Below are 17,069 nucleotides of genomic sequence, written 5' to 3'. Positions count from 1 at the left end.
CCTCTATGGTCTCCTCACTACAACTGGGCGGGCAATTCATACAGTGGGTGGGAATCCAGAGGGGGGGCGTGGGGATCATCTCCCTTGCTGACGTAGTAAAGGGAAGAGTTTATCAACGCGCCGTTTTGACCAGGGCTTTGAACCGGTTCAAGGAACGAAAACCGGGAACTTTTTCTATTTCACATGGAACAGAAACGAAACCAGAAACTTTATTATTTTTTATGTTCTGGAACAGAAACGCTTATTAAAAATAATGGTAACCGGTTAATACCGGTTTTTATTTCGTTCCTCAAAGTTTCTGTAGCCTACAAATAAAAAAGTCATTCTTCTCCTGCACAAGTTTCTATGACCCGCTGGGGTTCACTTCCTGTGTGACGTTCGCTGACTGAATGGAGAGAGCGGGAAGGTGGACTGCTATCACGTCTCCATTACTGAGTGTCTGAGCAAAGAAGAGCCTGAACGTTGCAACCTCCCTATTGGCTGTTTGTAAAAATGTATCAGTTGTTGCCCTTCCCATGGGAATCATCGCGGGCTCGAGAGACGAGACCTGACGAGTTAGTTCGTTGGTAGCAGAACAAAATGTCTGGACACAAATCGGGTTTTCAGAAAAGGAAAGAAAATAAACGGAGGGTCGAAAATACAAAAAAGGAGGCAGAAAATGCAAAACGAGCTTTAAGGTAGGACAAATGGTTACTTTTCTGAGGCAGCCCGCCGTGGCTGCCTGCAGGCTTATTTATTATAGCCCATTTAGTTAAAATAGTTGATATAAAATGTTTATAGTTATGTGATGGTTGTCCTGATTTAGACTGGTGTTTTTTTTGGGGGGGGGGGGGGGGTTGCGCGATGTTGCACCCGGGTCCAGATTAGGGCAGAACCGGCCCTGGCTACATTTCAGGTGTAGTTTGTTTTATGAATGTATGTACTTGCATAGATGTGTACTTGGTCTTCCAATATGGCGCCTAACAAAATCTCGTGGCGCGGTGATGTCATGCGGTAGCCCTCTATAGGGCCTGACTAGCCTTTGGTAACACACTAAACGAATTCTCTTTCATTTTTGCCACTTTTTCTGTTTGTGTAGATGGGAAGACATACTGAGAATCCAAATCGCCAACATTTGAAATAATAATTGTTTTGAATTATTTCTTGTCTTATTTAATGAAGGTTGTAATAGAATTAGCCTACATTTGGCTTAAGCTGGATGAGACAGAGACATAATTTTATAGCCATTTGTTAAACAGCTGACAGGGAACGTAATTAACCGTTCCGGGAACGAAATTTTTTTGTTCTAACCGGTTCGGGAACGTCTATTTAACACCAGAAGTCCCAGCATTTTTCTGTCTACCTAGAAGACCCACATAGGGGCCATTTGGCCCGACCGCTTTTCCCCAATACACTAATCACTCATTTTGTTATGGTAATGAGGCTGTTAGTGGCAGTTTGTGGGGTGAGGAGGTCACATTTCACACACTTCACACTTCAGTGGTGAAGTCATGTTGGCTACTTCTGTGTGAATGTGAGAATGAGGAATAAAAACACATTCTATTCTAAAATGTGAACATGTGAATGTCCCATGTGACCATAACGACTCATGTGACTGCAACCAGACAATTGTTTGATGGATAAATACCTCAGTGCACATGGACTATCGCTTCAGTTCCCTCAAGAATTTTGTGGTGAAAGAAGCTCCTCTCCAAGGAACGAAGATGCAGAGATTCAACATTCAACAGGCATTGTAAGATTTCATTTCTAAGCTGTAAGGTAACTAACAGCCACATTTCCATAACAAAATGAATGTCTACAGGGAGGACTTGGGGCCAATTGGCCCTCTTGTGGGTTTTCTAGGTAAAAAGGCCAAATGGCCCCTGTCTGGGACTTCTAGTTAATGGTGGAACCCAAAACCGGAAACGTTAAAATTCCGTATCTGTTCGGAACGAACCAATAGGAAAAAAATTCTGGTTCAAAGCCCTGGTTTTGACGTGCCATTCTCAAATGTTGGGCATAGTTTGGTTTACACATTATGAAATTTCTAGCCACTGGGGTGACTTAAGAAGGTCAGAGGAACTCATTTTAACGTTAAAAAACCTCAGAAAGTGAAAATTTCATGCCATGGGACCTTTAAACACTGAGGCTGTGTCTGATTCCCGAACACTACTTGGAAGGCTGTTCCATAACTAAGTTGTAGTCAAATATCGTCACTTTATGAATTGCGTTATCGTAGCAGGTTCGATATTATCGCCATCAGAGTCGATTCATGCGCTCTGGTATCGTGATGTTTATCGTGCCTGGGATTTATCGGGGTTTTTTTTGACAAACCGTTGCTTCGTAGCTGCGCGCGCGGCTTGTTCAAATTTTAAATATGTCTCCATCATGAGCACGCGCCGTTGTTGAGGAGAACAAGGTCGCGCGCATTGTTTTTCCCCCCCAGTCAGTTCTATGGCAGACAAAGGAGTCGGTTACAGGACGCTCAGCTTGTCCGCGCGCTCATTCTTTTTTTTTTTTAAAACATTTATATATTGCACAATAACGGTGCTGTCAATAATAATAATAATAATAATAATAATAATAATAATTAATAATGTGATCTGAAAGACCAGCGAGTTCACGCACGCGCGCAGACACGCAAGCACGCACGCACGCGACCCCGAAGAGCGTCTCTCGCGCGCGCCTCTCTCTAGACAGGCGGAGAATAACGGAAAATAACAGACAGACAGTATGAGACCCAGAAACGGCTGAGACCCGAGAGTGAGGGACACCGAGGACCGAAATTAATCTGCGATTTAGATGATTGTTGTTCTCTGTTTTTAAAATGAGATAATTAAAGATGAAGGCGGACGCGGTGATGCTGAGGATGGTGCTGGCGCACGGATAAGAGGAGCACAAAAGAAAAAAAAAATAATCTCACTGACGGAGGAGGGAGCAGGAAAAGGAAAACAGCACACCGAGAGAAGAAAGAAAAGGGGGAAGAGAAAAAAGGTAGGACAGTTGCCGCTCGGATGCTGCCGCCATCGCTGCGATGCTAACACGGAGCTGGGTGATGCTGCTAGCGGGGCTCGGGTCGGGCTTTCTCCCGGACAGAGCTCACGGAGCCCCGCAGCCACAAGGTAAGAGGGTCGGTCAGATTACTGAGTGATAAACAGCCTTCACACGGTGTAAATATAAATATAAATACATTTATATTTCACTGGAGTCGGTATCTCGTCCCATTTCACCACAGTGATCAGGTTGTTGTTGTTGTTGTTGTTGTTGTGCTAAAAGATGCTAATTAGCTTAGCTGTAATAAATATGAAAGGGCAGACATGTTCTGTGGAGCTTCAGCTTTATCATTCAGCCAGAACTTGGGTTTGTTTGAAACATATAGTTTATTAACAGTCTATTACTAATATCGACGATATTTTTTCCACTATTATTTATGATATATATATTTTAAAAAAGGCTTCTTTTTTAAAATTTCCACAAAATGGTAAGCATGTTCTGTGGTGGTTCTATTTATTTATTTATTTATTTATTTGTAATGTTGTACCGCTGAGAAGAGGACGCCACGTCGCGCATGCGCACTGTGTGCTATTTTGACAGACCCCCTCTCCTCCTCTCCCCCCCCCCCCCCCCCCCAGTGTTTTGTGTACATTCAGCATCAGAATCATTTCAGAAAAAATTCTATTTCCGCTTTGTTGTATCGTATCGACGTTTTTATGAACAGTTTTTTTTTTTGTAAGAAATGACTGGGTTTGTGTCCATGAGGTCTTTAAAATTTCCAGTGGAAAAAAAAAAAAAATAATAAATCACCGTTTTTGTCCCACCGCATTCCACTGAACTTTGACGATTTAAGCTCCGCCCACTTCCCAATGATGCCATTTCATCACTCACTGAACATTATTTGTATCATTATGATATACAGGATATATTGTATAAAATATACAGGACGTATAAATTATATTTGACAAATATATGTAAAATACATTCCTGGATGTGTTAAGGATGCAAATGTATGCGAGTTGAATTTGAATAAACCTCATTTGCATAAAGAAATGACAGTTTTTGACAAAGTTCCAAAACAAAAAAATGATACTTGTTGTAAGATCAACAATCAGGTTTTTTTTTTTTTTTTTTTAATAACCATGTTCACTTGTAGTGTCTCACCTCCAAGCTCTATCTATCTGTCTATCTATCTATGGTACAGTTACAAACTATTTTATTTTTCTTCGAAAGTTCAAGATTTATTTATGAGTTTAATGATGACTCGTATGCTTGTGTGTGTGTGTGAGTGAAATTTCCATTCTGAAGTTTTAATTTTAACCCCCATGCACCCTTCCCTTCTCTCTTCCACAGATGGTTCAGTCTGCATACACAAGCCAGCAGAGGTACTCATTTAAAAAAAAAAACAAAAAAACAATCCTCCCCCTTTCTCACTTGGTATCTTCCATAATCTGAGTGAATCTTTGGCTCAGTCCCAAACTCTCGCGTTTACGAGATACGGAGTGCAGATATGAGAACTAGAACGTCGTCATTTCAAGGAACTCGAGAACACGTCGAGGTTATTTTATTGTCAGCGGTGTATTTCCAGCAATGCACTGTGACGGACATGTTATGTGACAAAACGTAACGTGTGTAATAAATACTAAAATGATGCAAAATATTAGCTTATTTAGCCAAGTGCCTTGCATGAGATGCCAGCGTTTGGGACACAGCCGTCCGCTCTCCTCCCAGACACAGGCCCAGTACCGACCCGATAGTGTCCTGCCCCTCTCAGTGACCACCACACGGACTGTCTGTCTCGTATGATGGCTTTTTTCCAGCTCCTTCACTTCCCTAAACTCTAACCTGTGATTTTTCCTCCTAACCTCCGGCTCTGTTCTGATCTCCTCCGCTTCTCCTTCCTTCTCTCACCAGCTCGCCAATGAGCACACTTCATTGGGCACTTCCTGTCTTCTGTTCTGAACGTTAATTCTAAGTGCTAACCTTAACTCTCCTCTCCCTTCTCAGTGACGTTTCCCAAAAAGGAATAATATGCATCCTCTCTCTCTCTTGTATTTTTTTCTCTTCTCTCATTTCATGATCTGATTTGTACCTTGACAGTATTGGGATGGATATGTGTAGTTAACTGCCAAATCTCTTCTTTCCTCCTCTTCTTTATCTCCTTTCTGCTGCTCTCTTTCCTTTCTAATGTCCTTAATTTGTCCCTTCGTCTGCCCCCATTTTTCATTTTTCCCTTTCATTTTCTCTCCTCTGCTGTTAATTGCTTTCTTTTCCCTTCTCTTTTCTGTCTTCTCCTTCTTCTCCTGTCTTTCTCCCATCTTTCCCATTTGAGTTGCTTTTTTTTGCTTTATTTCACTCTTTTTCTCTCTCGCCGTGTCTCTGTCTGTCTGTCTGTTGTCCTTGTCGCAGTGTCTTTCTCGCGGGACGTGTCTCTCTCTCCTCCAGCCTACGTGGTCATCCTGGTCTCCTGCTCAGGCCTCGTCTCATTCATCCTGCTGCTCCTCACCTGTCTGTGCTGTAAGAGAGGTAGCGTCGGCTTCAACGTGAGTCTCACATACAGTTTTTCATATTTTCACATTTTTAACAAACAGTTTCTTCATCAGTTTAGCTTTTCTCGAGTCTTGATTTCTCCCTCTGTGTGTCTTTTTCTTACACTTTACCTATCTCTGACCCATCTGTCTCACTTTTTTTGCTCCCTGTATTTCTCTCTGTACGTCTTTCTCACTCTGTTTCACCCTTTTCTCTTCTCTCCTGTCTCACTCTCTATCTCTCATTGTCTTACTCGACCTGTTTCTGTCTCGCTCTCTCTCATGCTCTGCATCTTGCTGTCTCATTCTCTGTCTTATTATCTGTCTCATTCCATCTCTCTCGCTCTCTCTCTCAGGAGTTTGATAATGCTGATGGTGAAGAATGTTCCAGTCCCGTTCCTGAGGACAGTGTGTCCTCGTGCGTGTCTCTGCCTGAGGTTTACACACTTCCTCTGCGAGACAGAGCATGCTCAGTGCTGCCTAATGGCACAGGTGAACACACACACACACACAGCCCGTATCACACATCATAATCACTACACAAGGCATAAATAATATCAGATGTACAACGTAACACACAGATTTATGTGCACAGGGTCGAGTACACAGTGTTTTCGCAGACACACTCTCAACTACCTGCAAGAGATCGGAAACGGCTGGTTTGGAAAGGTACGTCACGTTCATGATATTTTAAAGGTCCCATGGCATGGTGGTTTGTTGATGCTTTAAACGGGCTCGTGGAGGCTTCCGGATGTTATATCCGCAGCCTTTCTCGAAATGAACCCTCGGCACGTAAATATAGCCTCCTGGGAGAAAGCCCCATTTCAGCGCTTTTCCCAGTGCGTCGTTTTGCTAATGAGAAGCAGGAGGCGGGGAAGGGTAGAGGGTGGGGGCGGGCCATGGGGGGAGGGGCTTGACCAAGCTGCGCACACACATACTCGCTGCTATCAGCGCCTGTAGCCACGCTGCTAAGACAAAACCCCGTTCTCCCTCGGACTCCTTTCGTAAACTCAACGTGACACAGAGAACAGAGAGTGAGAGTGTTCGGAGTGGTAGTTTACGAACGTATAATACCCTAGGCTTGAACACGCACTCCATAACCAAAGAGGATAGAAGCAGCAACTACAGCAACATATCGCTTATCCAACAGAAGACATGCATTGCGGAGCAATAGTCAAACATAAGCTCATAAGTTACAGTCAATTTCCAGACTAAACTCAGTTTAACAGAGCATGCTGCATGCTCTTTAGTTTTGTAGCGCAGAGTACCTGGCTAACTGCAGGAAGAGGTTAGCTGCACAGCTAATGTAGCCATTGCTAGGCTAACGCACCGATTTTAAAACACGGCAAAATGACCAGTTATACACTTACTTGTTCGGTGTTTGTTGCTGATGCGGCAGGGATGCTTGGTACGGACCCAGGCTTCAGTGACAGTTGATGTGCAAAACCTGCCCTGTACTGTCCCAAGTTGTGGAAACATTCCTCAGGAAAATGCTTCCGACAAATATACACCGTCTTAGGTAGACTCGACGGCGTCTGTCTGTCTCTCTGTCTGTCTCTCTCTCTCCATATCTCTCTCTGTGTTTCGATGTCTGTGTCTCTCTCGATGTCTCTCTCTCTGTGTCTGTCTGTCGCTCTCTCTCTCTCTGTCTGTCTGTCGCTCTCTCTCTCTCTGTCTGTCGCGCTCTCTCTCTCTCTGTGTCTGTCTGTCGCGCTGTCTCTCTTTGTGTGTGTCTGTCTGTCGCGCTGTCTCTCTCTTTGTGTGTGTCTGTCTGTCGCGCTGTCTCTCTCTCTCTGTGTGTGTCTGTCTGTCGCGCTGTCTCTCTCTCTCTCTGTGTGTCTGTCTGTCGTGCTGTCTCTCTGTGTGTGTCTGTCTGTCGCGCTGTCTCTCTCTCTGTGTGTGTGTCTGTCTGTCGCGCTGTCTCTCTCTCTGTGTGTGTGTCTGTCTGTCGCGCTGTCTCTCTCTCTCTGTGTCTGTCTGTCGCGCTGTCTCTCTTTGTGTGTGTCTGTCTGTCGCGCTGTCTCTCTCTCTCTGTGTGTCTGTCTGTCGCGCTGTCTCTCTTTGTGTGTGTCTGTCTGTCGCGCTGTCTCTCTCTCTCTGTGTGTCTGTCTGTCGCGCTGTCTCTCTCTCTGTGTGTCTGTCTGTCGTGCTGTCTCTCTGTGTGTGTCTGTCTGTCGCGCTGTCTCTCTCTCTGTGTGTGTCTGTCTTTCGCGCTGTCTCTCTCTCTGTGTGTGTGTCTGTCTTTCGCGCTGTCTCTCTCTCTGTGTGTGTGTCTGTCTGTCGCGCTGTCTCTCTCTCTGTGTGTGTGTCTGTCTGTCGCGCTGTCTCTCTCTCTCTCTCTCTGTGTCTGTCTGTCGCGCTGTCTCTCTTTGTGTGTGTCTGTCTGTCGCGCTGTCTCTCTCTCTCTGTGTGTGTCTGTCTGTCGCGCTGTCTCTCTCTCTCTCTGTGTGTCTGTCTGTCGTGCTGTCTCTCTGTGTGTGTCTGTCGCGCTGTCTCTCTCTCTGTGTGTGTCTGTCTTTCGCGCTGTCTCTCTCTCTGTGTGTGTGTCTGTCTGTCGCGCTGTCTCTCTCTCTGTGTGTGTGTCTGTCTGTCACGCTGTCTCTCTCTCTGTGTGTGTGTCTGTCTGTCGCGCTGTCTCTCTCTCTGTGTGTGTGTCTGTCTGTCGCACTGTCTCTCTCTCTGTGTGTGTGTCTGTCTGTCGCGCTGTCTCTCTCTCTGTGTGTGTGTCTGTCTGTCGCGCTGTCTCTGTGTGTGTCTGTCTGTCGCGCTGTCTCTGTGTGTGTGTCTGTCTGTCGCGCTGTCTCTGTGTGTGTGTCTGTCTGTCGCGCTGTCTCTGTGTGTCTGTCTGTCTGTCGCGCTGTCTCTGTGTGTCTGTCTGTCTGTCGCGCTGTCTCTGTGTGTCTGTCTGTCTGTCGCGCTGTCTCTGTGTGTCTGTCTGTCTGTTGCGCTGTCTCTGTGTGTCTGTCTGTCGCGCTGTCTCTCTCTCTGTGTGTGTCTGTCTGTCGCGCTGTCTCTCTCTCTCTGCGTGTCTGTCTGTCGCGTTCTCTCTCTCTCTGTCTGTCTGTCTGTCGTGCTTTCTCTCTCTCTGTGTCTGTCTGTCGCTCTCTCTCTGTGTCTCTGTCTGCCGCGCTCTCTCTCTGTGTCTCTGTCTGTTGCGCTCTCTCTCTCTCTCTCTCTCTCTCTGTGTGTCTGTCTGTCACGCTGTCTCTCTCTCTGTGTGTCTGTCACGCTGTCTCTCTCTCTGTGTGTCTGTCTGTCGCGCTGTCTCTCTCTCTGTGTCTGTCTGTCATGCTGTCTCTCTCTGTGTGTGTCTGTCTGTCACGCTGTCTCTCTCTGTGTGTGTCTGTCTGTCGCGCTGTCTCTCTCTCTGTGTGTGTCTGTCTGTCGCGCTGTCTCTCTCTCTGTGTGTGTCTGTCTGTCGTGCTGTCTCTCTCTCTCTGTGTGTGTCTGTCTGTCACGCTGTGTCTCTCTCTCTGTGTGTCTGTCTGTCGCGCTGTCTCTCTCTCTCTCTGTGTGTCTGTGTGTGTCTGTCTGTCGCGCTGTCTCTCTCTCTCTCTGTGTGTCTGTCTGTCGCGCTGTCTCTCTCTCTCTCTCTGTGTCTGTCTGTCGCGCTGTCTCTCTCTCTCTCTCTGTGTGTCTGTCTGTCGCGCTGTCTCTCTCTCTGTGTGTGTCTGTCTGTCGCGCTGTCTCTCTCTCTGTGTGTGTCTGTCTGTCGCGCTGTCTCTCTCTCTGTGTGTGTCTGTCTGTCGCGCTGTCTCTCTCTCTGTGTGTGTCTGTCTGTCGTGCTGTCTCTCTCTCTGTGTGTGTCTGTCTGTCGCGCTGTCTGTCTCTGTGTGTGTCTGTCTGTCGTGCTGTCTCTCTCTCTGTGTGTGTCTGTCTGTCGCGCTGTCTCTCTCTCTCTGTGTGTCTGTCTGTCGCGCTGTCTCTCTCTCTGTGTGTGTCTGTCTGTCGCGCTGTCTCTCTCTCTGTGTGTGTCTGTCTGTCGCGCTGTCTCTCTCTCTGTGTGTGTCTGTCTGTCGCGCTGTCTCTCTCTCTGTGTGTGTCTGTCTGTCGCGCTGTCTCTCTCTCTCTGTGTGTCTGTCTGTCGCGCTGTCTCTCTCTCTCTCTCTGTGTCTGTCTGTCCCGCTGTCTCTCTCTCTCTGCATGTCTGTCTGTTGTGTTTTCTCTCTCTCTCTCTCTCTCTCTCTCTCTCTCTCTCTTGTCTGTCTGTCTGTCTGTCGTGCTTTCTCTCTCTCTCTCTCTGTGTCTGTCTGTCGCTCTCTTTCTGTGTCTCTGTCTGCCGCTCTCTCTCTCTGTGTGTCTGTCTGTCGTGCTCTCTCTGTCTCTTATGTCTGTGTGTCTCTCTCTCTCTCTCTCTCTCTCTCTCTCAGGTGATCTTGACTGAAGTGCTGTGTGACTGCAGCCCCTCTCAGGTGGTGGTTAAAGAGCTGAAGGTCAGTGCCAGTCCTCTGGAGCAGCGTAAGTTCCTGGCTGAGGCCGAGCCGTACAGGTGAGAACACTGTTCAGGGGCTCAGGCTCAAAGCCTGTGAAAGCTCAACAGAAGGAAATGCAGACAAAGACAAGACTTCCTCATCTTGTCAAGGCAATGGGATATATAAATAACAGAAACCAGTGAGGCAATAGAGCAAAACGATCAGAATAAATTTACATGGAGAAGCAGCCGTGACCATTTAAGGAAAGTGATGGGGACGTCACAGCTCGTCAGGCACTATTTTTAGAAATTCCCTAAATATGAAATGAAATGCAATTTCTTTAGCCTAGGATGACGAGGAGACGATTTCCCATGCAGCAGGAAGCGCGTCAGGTCTCGCGCCGTCTGCCTGGAGACCTTGGAAGGATCTTGCGTTACGTCGGACGATGCTTTGATGCATCGCAGGCGTTTCACTTTCGAAAACCGAATAAAATATCCAGCATAAATGTGGCGCCATTACACATTGCTCAGCCTTTACCTGCACGAGTTCCACAGTCCACGTTGATATTTTATTCAAGCCTGTGCAAACCTGAGAAAAAGAATATTCAGTCCTCAAAGTAATTCCACATTCAAATCATGTCCGTGTCATAGAATGAATGACTCCTTTTCCTCCATTGCATCAGCAGTTCTCTTAGCAACTGCTCTTTTTACCCAGAGTCGCGAGTATGCCTGCTGAGATTGAGCGCGAGTTAGAATTTTTACGTCACCTGTTATGAAACAAAACATGCGAAACAGACTCAAGGACTGAAACTGCGACAGTTTAGCCGGAGACATCCGTGCTGTCTGGGTGGGAAGGATGGCATACAGTACTCTGTCTCTCTCTTTGCAGTCCATTAAAGCACCTCCTGTGTCTGTGAGCTCATGTATGCAGAAGAGGGTGGATAGTGCTTTCCTACGAGTGTGTAACTCCGCTCTGTGACCCTCCCCATTTGGTAGCGCTCATGCAACGGGGACAAAATGGTATTCACGGACAGAATATATCAGCTGAATGAAGTGACTAAAATATTTTCCGACAACTTTTTTTGATAAAAAATTCTCCGATATGATATCTCCATTTCCATGTCTTTCTATTTGTTTTATCGGAACCATAAGTACTCATGGTTATTCAATAACTCTTGGGAGTGTAGTGTGTGGTGTTGTCATGTATTGTGATTCTCATAACTGCTTATTTTAACACAATACCTCATCAGATTTCAGTTGTTATGTGATTGCTCAAAGGTAATGTGAAATTTATACAGCGCCGTATGACTGTGTGAGATGTATCAAGTGCATTATTGTTATAACTGGGTTACTGAACACTCAGCATAAATGACCTATATACTATAGACATCTCTCTCTCTCTCTCTGTCTCTCGCTCGGTCTCCCTTTTGCGGACCCACAGGAGTCTCCACCACCCCAACATCCTGCAGTGTTTGGGTCAGTGCAGTGAGAGTATTCCTTATCTGCTGGTGATGGAGTTCTGCCAGCTGGTGAGAGCGAAGCTTCCGTCTCCCACCTATCAATCCGATCTGTTCTCAGACAATTATAACACACTGTAGAAACGCTGCTGAACTCTTACATTCTGAACCAGAACTGAAAAAGGTCGTATTTTTAGACGTACGACTCCGATTACAAAAAAAAGTCGGGACGCTCTGTCCACTGAAAATAAAAACAGAATGTAAAGATTTGCAAATCATGGAAACCCTATATTTCATTGAAAATAGTACAAAGGCAACATATCAAATGTTGAAATTGAGATTTTATTGTTTTTTGAAACACACATGCTCGTTTTGAATTTGATATCAGCAACACGTTTCAGAAAAGTTGGGACAGGGGCAACAAAAGACTAAAAAAAGCTGTGTCATGCTTAAAAAAAAAATCATAATAATTAGGTTAATTGACAACAGGTCAGTAATATAATTGGAAATAAAAAGAGCATCCCAGAGATGCGGAGTCTCTCAAAAGTAAAGATGGGGTGGGGTTCACCGTTCTGTGAAAGACTGCGTGGGCAAACAGTGCAACGATTTTAAGAATAACGAAACATTCTCAATGTAAAACTGCAAAGAATTTGTGGACCACATCATCTATGGTCCATAATATCAGTAAAAGATTCAGAGAATCTGGAGAAATCTCTGTATGCAAGAGACAAGGCTGCAAACTGACACTGGATGCCTGTGATCTTCAGGCCCTCAGGTGACACTGCATTAAAAGCAGACACGTGTCTGTAGTGGAAATCACTGTATGGGTTCAGGAACACTTCAGAAAACCATCATCTGTGAAAAGAGTTCATTACTGCATCCACAAATGCAAGTTAAAACCAGATATAAACAATATCCAGAAACAACGCCGCCTTCTCTGGGTCCGAGCTCTTTTACGATGGACTGAGGCGAAGCGGAAAACTGTCCCGAGGTCTGACGAATCAAAAGTAGAAATTCTTTTTAGAAATCACGGACACCACGTCCTCCAGGCTAAAGAGGAGAGGGACCATCCGGCTTATCATCAGTGCGCAGTTCAAAAGCCAGCGTCTGTGATGGTATGAGAGTGCATTAGTGCACATGACATGGGTAACTTGTACATCTGGGAAGGTATCATTAATGATGAAAGATATAAACACGTTTCAGAGCAATATGCTGCCATCCAGACAAAATCTTTTTCAGGGAAGGCCTTCCTTCTTTCAGCAAGACAGTGCCAAACTGCTTTCTACACACATTAAAACTGCATGGCTCCGTAGTAAAAGAGTCCGGGTGCTAAACTGGCCTGCCTGCAGTCCAGACCTGTCTCACATTTAAAACATTTGGTGCATTATGAAGTACAAAATACAACAAAGGAGACGCCAAACTGCTAAGCAACTGAAATTGGACATCAGGCAAGAATGGGACAACATTTCTCTTTCAAAACTACAGCAGTTGGTCTCCTCAGTTCCCAAGCGTTTACAGATTGGTGTTAAAAGTAGAGGTGATGCAACACAGTGGGAAACATGCCCCTGTCCCAACTTTTTGATATATTTTTCAAAAAACGATAAATTTTCTCAGTTTCAACATTTGATATGTTGTCTTGGGACTATTTTCAATGAAATACAGGGTTTCCTTGATTTTGCAAATAACATTGTTTGTTTTTATTTCCAGTTTACACAGCGTCCCAACTTTTTTGGAATTGGGGTAGTAAAATATGCATACAGTTGTGGTCACAAGTTTACATACAGTGACATGAATGTCATCTTGGATATGAAGATCATGGCAGTATTTGGGCTTTCACTAACTTCTTTGAACTGTTCTTTTTCTGTGGCAGAAGGATTGTACAGCATACAGCTTTAATTTAAAAAAAAATCACTAGAATTTGGTGCACAAGTTTAAATTTTTTTGGGTTTTCTGAAATCAATACAGGGTCAAAAATGTACATATAGCACACGTAATATTTGGGTAAAATGTCTCTTCGCAAGATTCACCTTGACCAAATATTTTTGTTTACCATGAACAAGCTTCTGGCAGAATTCTGGTTGGATATTTCATGACTCTTCATGGTAGAATTGGTAGAGTTCAATTACATTTTTTTTTTCTTGGCATGGACTCGACTTATAAGCACGGTCCATATATTTTCAACAGGGTTGAAGTCAGGGCTTGTTTTAAGCTTAACGTTAGCCTGCTTTATTCTCCACAACCAGCTCTGATGCATGTTTGGTTCATTGTCCTGTTGTAACTCCCAAGTCGTGTTCAAGTTTCTGATGGTTTATGCTGAAGAATTCTGAGGTCGTCCTCTTTCTTCATTATTCCATCCACTTTGTGCAATGAACCAGTTCCACTGGCAGCAAAACAGCCCCAGAGCATGATGATCCTACCACCACCACCAGCTGCTACAGTGTGTCTCTGTACATGGTGGTCATTGTGGCCAAATAACTCAATCTTTGTCTCATCTGACCATACAGCTTTCCTCCAGAAGGCTTTTTTCTTTGTCCGTGTGGTCAGCTTCAAACTTTAGTTAAGCTTGAAGGCGTCAGTTTTGGAGCAGGGGGTTATTTCTTGGACAGCAGCCTCTTAGTCCATGGTGATCTGAACTGTAGACAGTGATCCATCAGCTTCCAGTTCATGGCAGGACTGTGCCATGGTGGTTCCCAGGTTGTTCCTGACCTTCCAAACCAATTTCCTTTCAGCTGAGGGTGACAGTTTGGGTTTTCTTGAAGCAGAGTGGCTTGGCAAAGTGACTACACCTCACAATAACTTGGAAACAATTGTTTGAACTGCTCTTGGAATTTGCAGTTGTTTAGAAATGGCTCCAAGAGATGTTCTGGAGTTGTGTACATCTGCGATCCTCTTTCTCAGATCTGCACTGAGCTCCTTGGACTTTCCCATTTTACTGTGTGTTGGTCAATCCAATGAGTGCTGTAAACAACCCCTTTTTATGAAGGCACAGAGAAGCGACCAGCTGTCGTCAATCATGATCACTAACAGGAAGTTAAGAGACCTCAGCCTTGGCAAGATAAGAGACATTTTGGAAGTCTCAGCACCTCGGAATTAATAATCTAAGTCAGCGTATGTAAATTTTTGACCCTGTATGTATAATTTTGACCCTGTGTTGATTTCCGAAAACCCAAAGAAAATGAAAACTTGTGCACCAAATTCTAGTTTTTGTTGTTGTTGTTGCTTTAATTAAAGATGTATGCTGTACAATCATTCTGCCACAGAAAAAGAACAGTTCAAAGAAATTACTGAAAGCCCAAATATTGCCATGACAGTCATATCCAAGATGACGTTCACGTCACTGTATGTAAACTTCTGACCACAACTGTATAGATGGGAGATGCAGAAAACACGTATCAATTAAAGGTGCAAAATGTAGGATTTAGGGGGTCTATTAGCAGAAATGGAATATAGTATTCATCATTGTTTTCATTCGTGTATCATGAATCTTTGTGTTTTCGTAAGCTTAGAATGAGCCCTTCATATCATGATGATACAGTGGTGCTTGAAAGTTTGTGAACCCTTTAGAATTTTCTATATTTCTGCGTAAATATGACCTAAAACATCATCAGATTTTCACACAAGTCCTAAAAGTAGATAAAGAGAACCCAGTTAAACAAATGAGACAAAAATATTATACTTGGTCATTTATTTAGTGAGGAAAATGATCCAATATTACATATCTGTGAGTGGCAAAAGTATGTGAACCTTTGCTTTCAGTATCTGGTGTGACCCCCTTGTGCAGCAATAACTGCAACTAAACGTTTGCGGTAACTGTTGATCAGTCCTGCACACCGGCTTGGGGGAATTTTAGCCCGTTCCTCCGTACAGAACAGCTTCAACTCTGGGATGTTGGTGGGTTTCCTCACATGAACTGCTCGCTTCAGGTCCTTCCACAACATTTCCATTGGATTAAGGTCAGGACTTTGACTTGGCCATTCCAAAACATTCACTTTATTCTTCTTTAACCATTCTTTGGTAGAACGACTTGTGCGCTTAGGGTCGTTGTCTTGCTGCATGACCCACCTTCTCTTGAGATTCAGTTCATGGACAGATGTCCTGACATTTTCCTTTAGATTTCGCTGGTATAATGCAGAAGTCGTTGTTCTGTCAACGATGGCAAGCCGTCCTGGCCCAGATGCAGCAAAACAGGCCCAAACCATCATACTACCACCACCATGTTTCACAGATGGGATAAGGTTCTTATGCTGGAATGCAGTGTTTTCCTTTCTCCAAACAACGCTTCTCATTGAAGCCAAAAAGTTCTATTTTGGTCTCATCCGTCAACAAAACATTTTTCCAATAGCCATCTGGTTTGTCCACATGATCTTTAACAAACTGCAGATGAGCAGCAGTGTTCTTTTTGGAGAGCAGTGGCTTTCTCCTTGCAACCCTGCTACGCACACCATTGTTGTTCAGTGTTCTCCTGATGGTGGATTCATGAACATTAACATTAGCCAATGTGAGAGAGGCCTTCAGTTGCTTAGAAGTTACCCTGGGGTCCTTTGTGACCTTGCAGACTATTACACGCCTTGCTCTTGGAGTGATCTTTGTTGGTGGACCACTCCTGGCGAGGGTAACAATGGTCTTGAATTTCCTCCATTTGTACACAATCTGTCTGACTGTGGATTGGTGGAGTCCAAACTCTTTTTAGAGATGGTTTTGTAACCTTTTCCCACCTGATGAGCATCAACTATTCTTTTTCTGAGGTCCTCAGAAATCTCCTTTGTTCGTGCCATGATACACTTCCACAAAGATGTGTTGTGAAGATCGGACTTTGATAGATGCCTGTTCTTTAAATAAAACAGGGTGCCCACTCACACCTGATTGTCATCCCATTGATTGAAAACACCTGACTCGAATTTCACCTTCAAATTAACTGCTAATCCTAGAGGTTCACATACTTTTGCCACTCACAGATATGTAATATTGGATCATTTTCCTCAATAAATAAATGACCAAGTGTAATATTTTTGTCTCATTTGTTTAGCTTGGTTCTCTTTATCTACTTTTAGGACTTGTGTGAAAATCTGATGATGTTTTAGGTCATATTTATGCAGAAATATAGAAAATTCTAAAGGGTTCACAAACTTTCAAGCACCACTGGAGGGAGCAGGTCCTGTTTCACGGAACCTCCCAAGTTTCTACATGGGCCCAGAATGGACAAGCCAAACATTGGCTCTGCAGAGCACCTTTCACGTTTCAAGTCTTTGCAAGCTTGAATCCAGCGCTGTAAGGATGAAGATGAGAGGATTTGTTTTATTTTAGTTTTATCTCACAAGTTCATCGCAAACCGACCGAAAACAATTGAAACGTTGGTAACAGTCGCGAAGATAAACAGCAAACATAGCCATGCATGCACAGCCACTGTAGCCTAGTAAACTAGACCCACCCGCCTAGCGGCCAGAAATATTTTTGCCTAGCGAGTAGGTCTAGCCTCGCACCATATAAACAAAAACACCCCGGGCATCAAATCGTGCCCACCAATCGCAACGCAAGGTTTTTGTTTGGATTCTTTGGGCGGGCTTTTGCAGGAGTGACGACAAAGCTGCGCGACGCTGGAGAAAGCACAACAGGAAAGATGGCTACGGCTAGTGAACAGCGCACGTTTGACTCCGCTTTGGAATCAGTTTTAGAAGAATTAGACTTGGAGTTTTCGTTGAA

At 44.5% G+C, this 17,069-nt stretch overlaps 1 protein-coding gene across 3 annotated transcripts in view; it reads left to right on the top strand.

Annotated features, from left to right (window-relative positions):
• The first annotated feature begins 1,315 nt into the window (after positions 1-1,315).
• Positions 1,316-17,069, top strand: part of lmtk3 (lemur tyrosine kinase 3) — a 58,723-nt gene continuing 42,969 nt past the window's right edge. For 2 of the 3 annotated variants that reach the window (XM_060921083.1, XM_060921081.1), the window contains exons 1-8: positions 1,316-1,732; positions 2,812-3,101; positions 4,327-4,358; positions 5,383-5,516; positions 5,858-5,993; positions 6,097-6,170; positions 9,872-9,990; positions 11,354-11,441. In XM_060921083.1, coding sequence (XP_060777066.1) covers positions 1,616-1,732; positions 2,812-3,101; positions 4,327-4,358; positions 5,383-5,516; positions 5,858-5,993; positions 6,097-6,170; positions 9,872-9,990; positions 11,354-11,441 — 990 coding nt within the window. In that variant the 5' untranslated portion in view covers positions 1,316-1,615. The other variant, XM_060921084.1, reaches the window with a different exon arrangement.

The sequence above is a fragment of the Neoarius graeffei genome, chromosome 5 (genome assembly GCF_027579695.1).
Source record: "Neoarius graeffei isolate fNeoGra1 chromosome 5, fNeoGra1.pri, whole genome shotgun sequence".
NCBI classification, from domain to species: Eukaryota; Metazoa; Chordata; class Actinopteri; order Siluriformes; family Ariidae; genus Neoarius; species Neoarius graeffei.
This window is presented reverse-complemented; position numbering and strand designations above follow the sequence as displayed.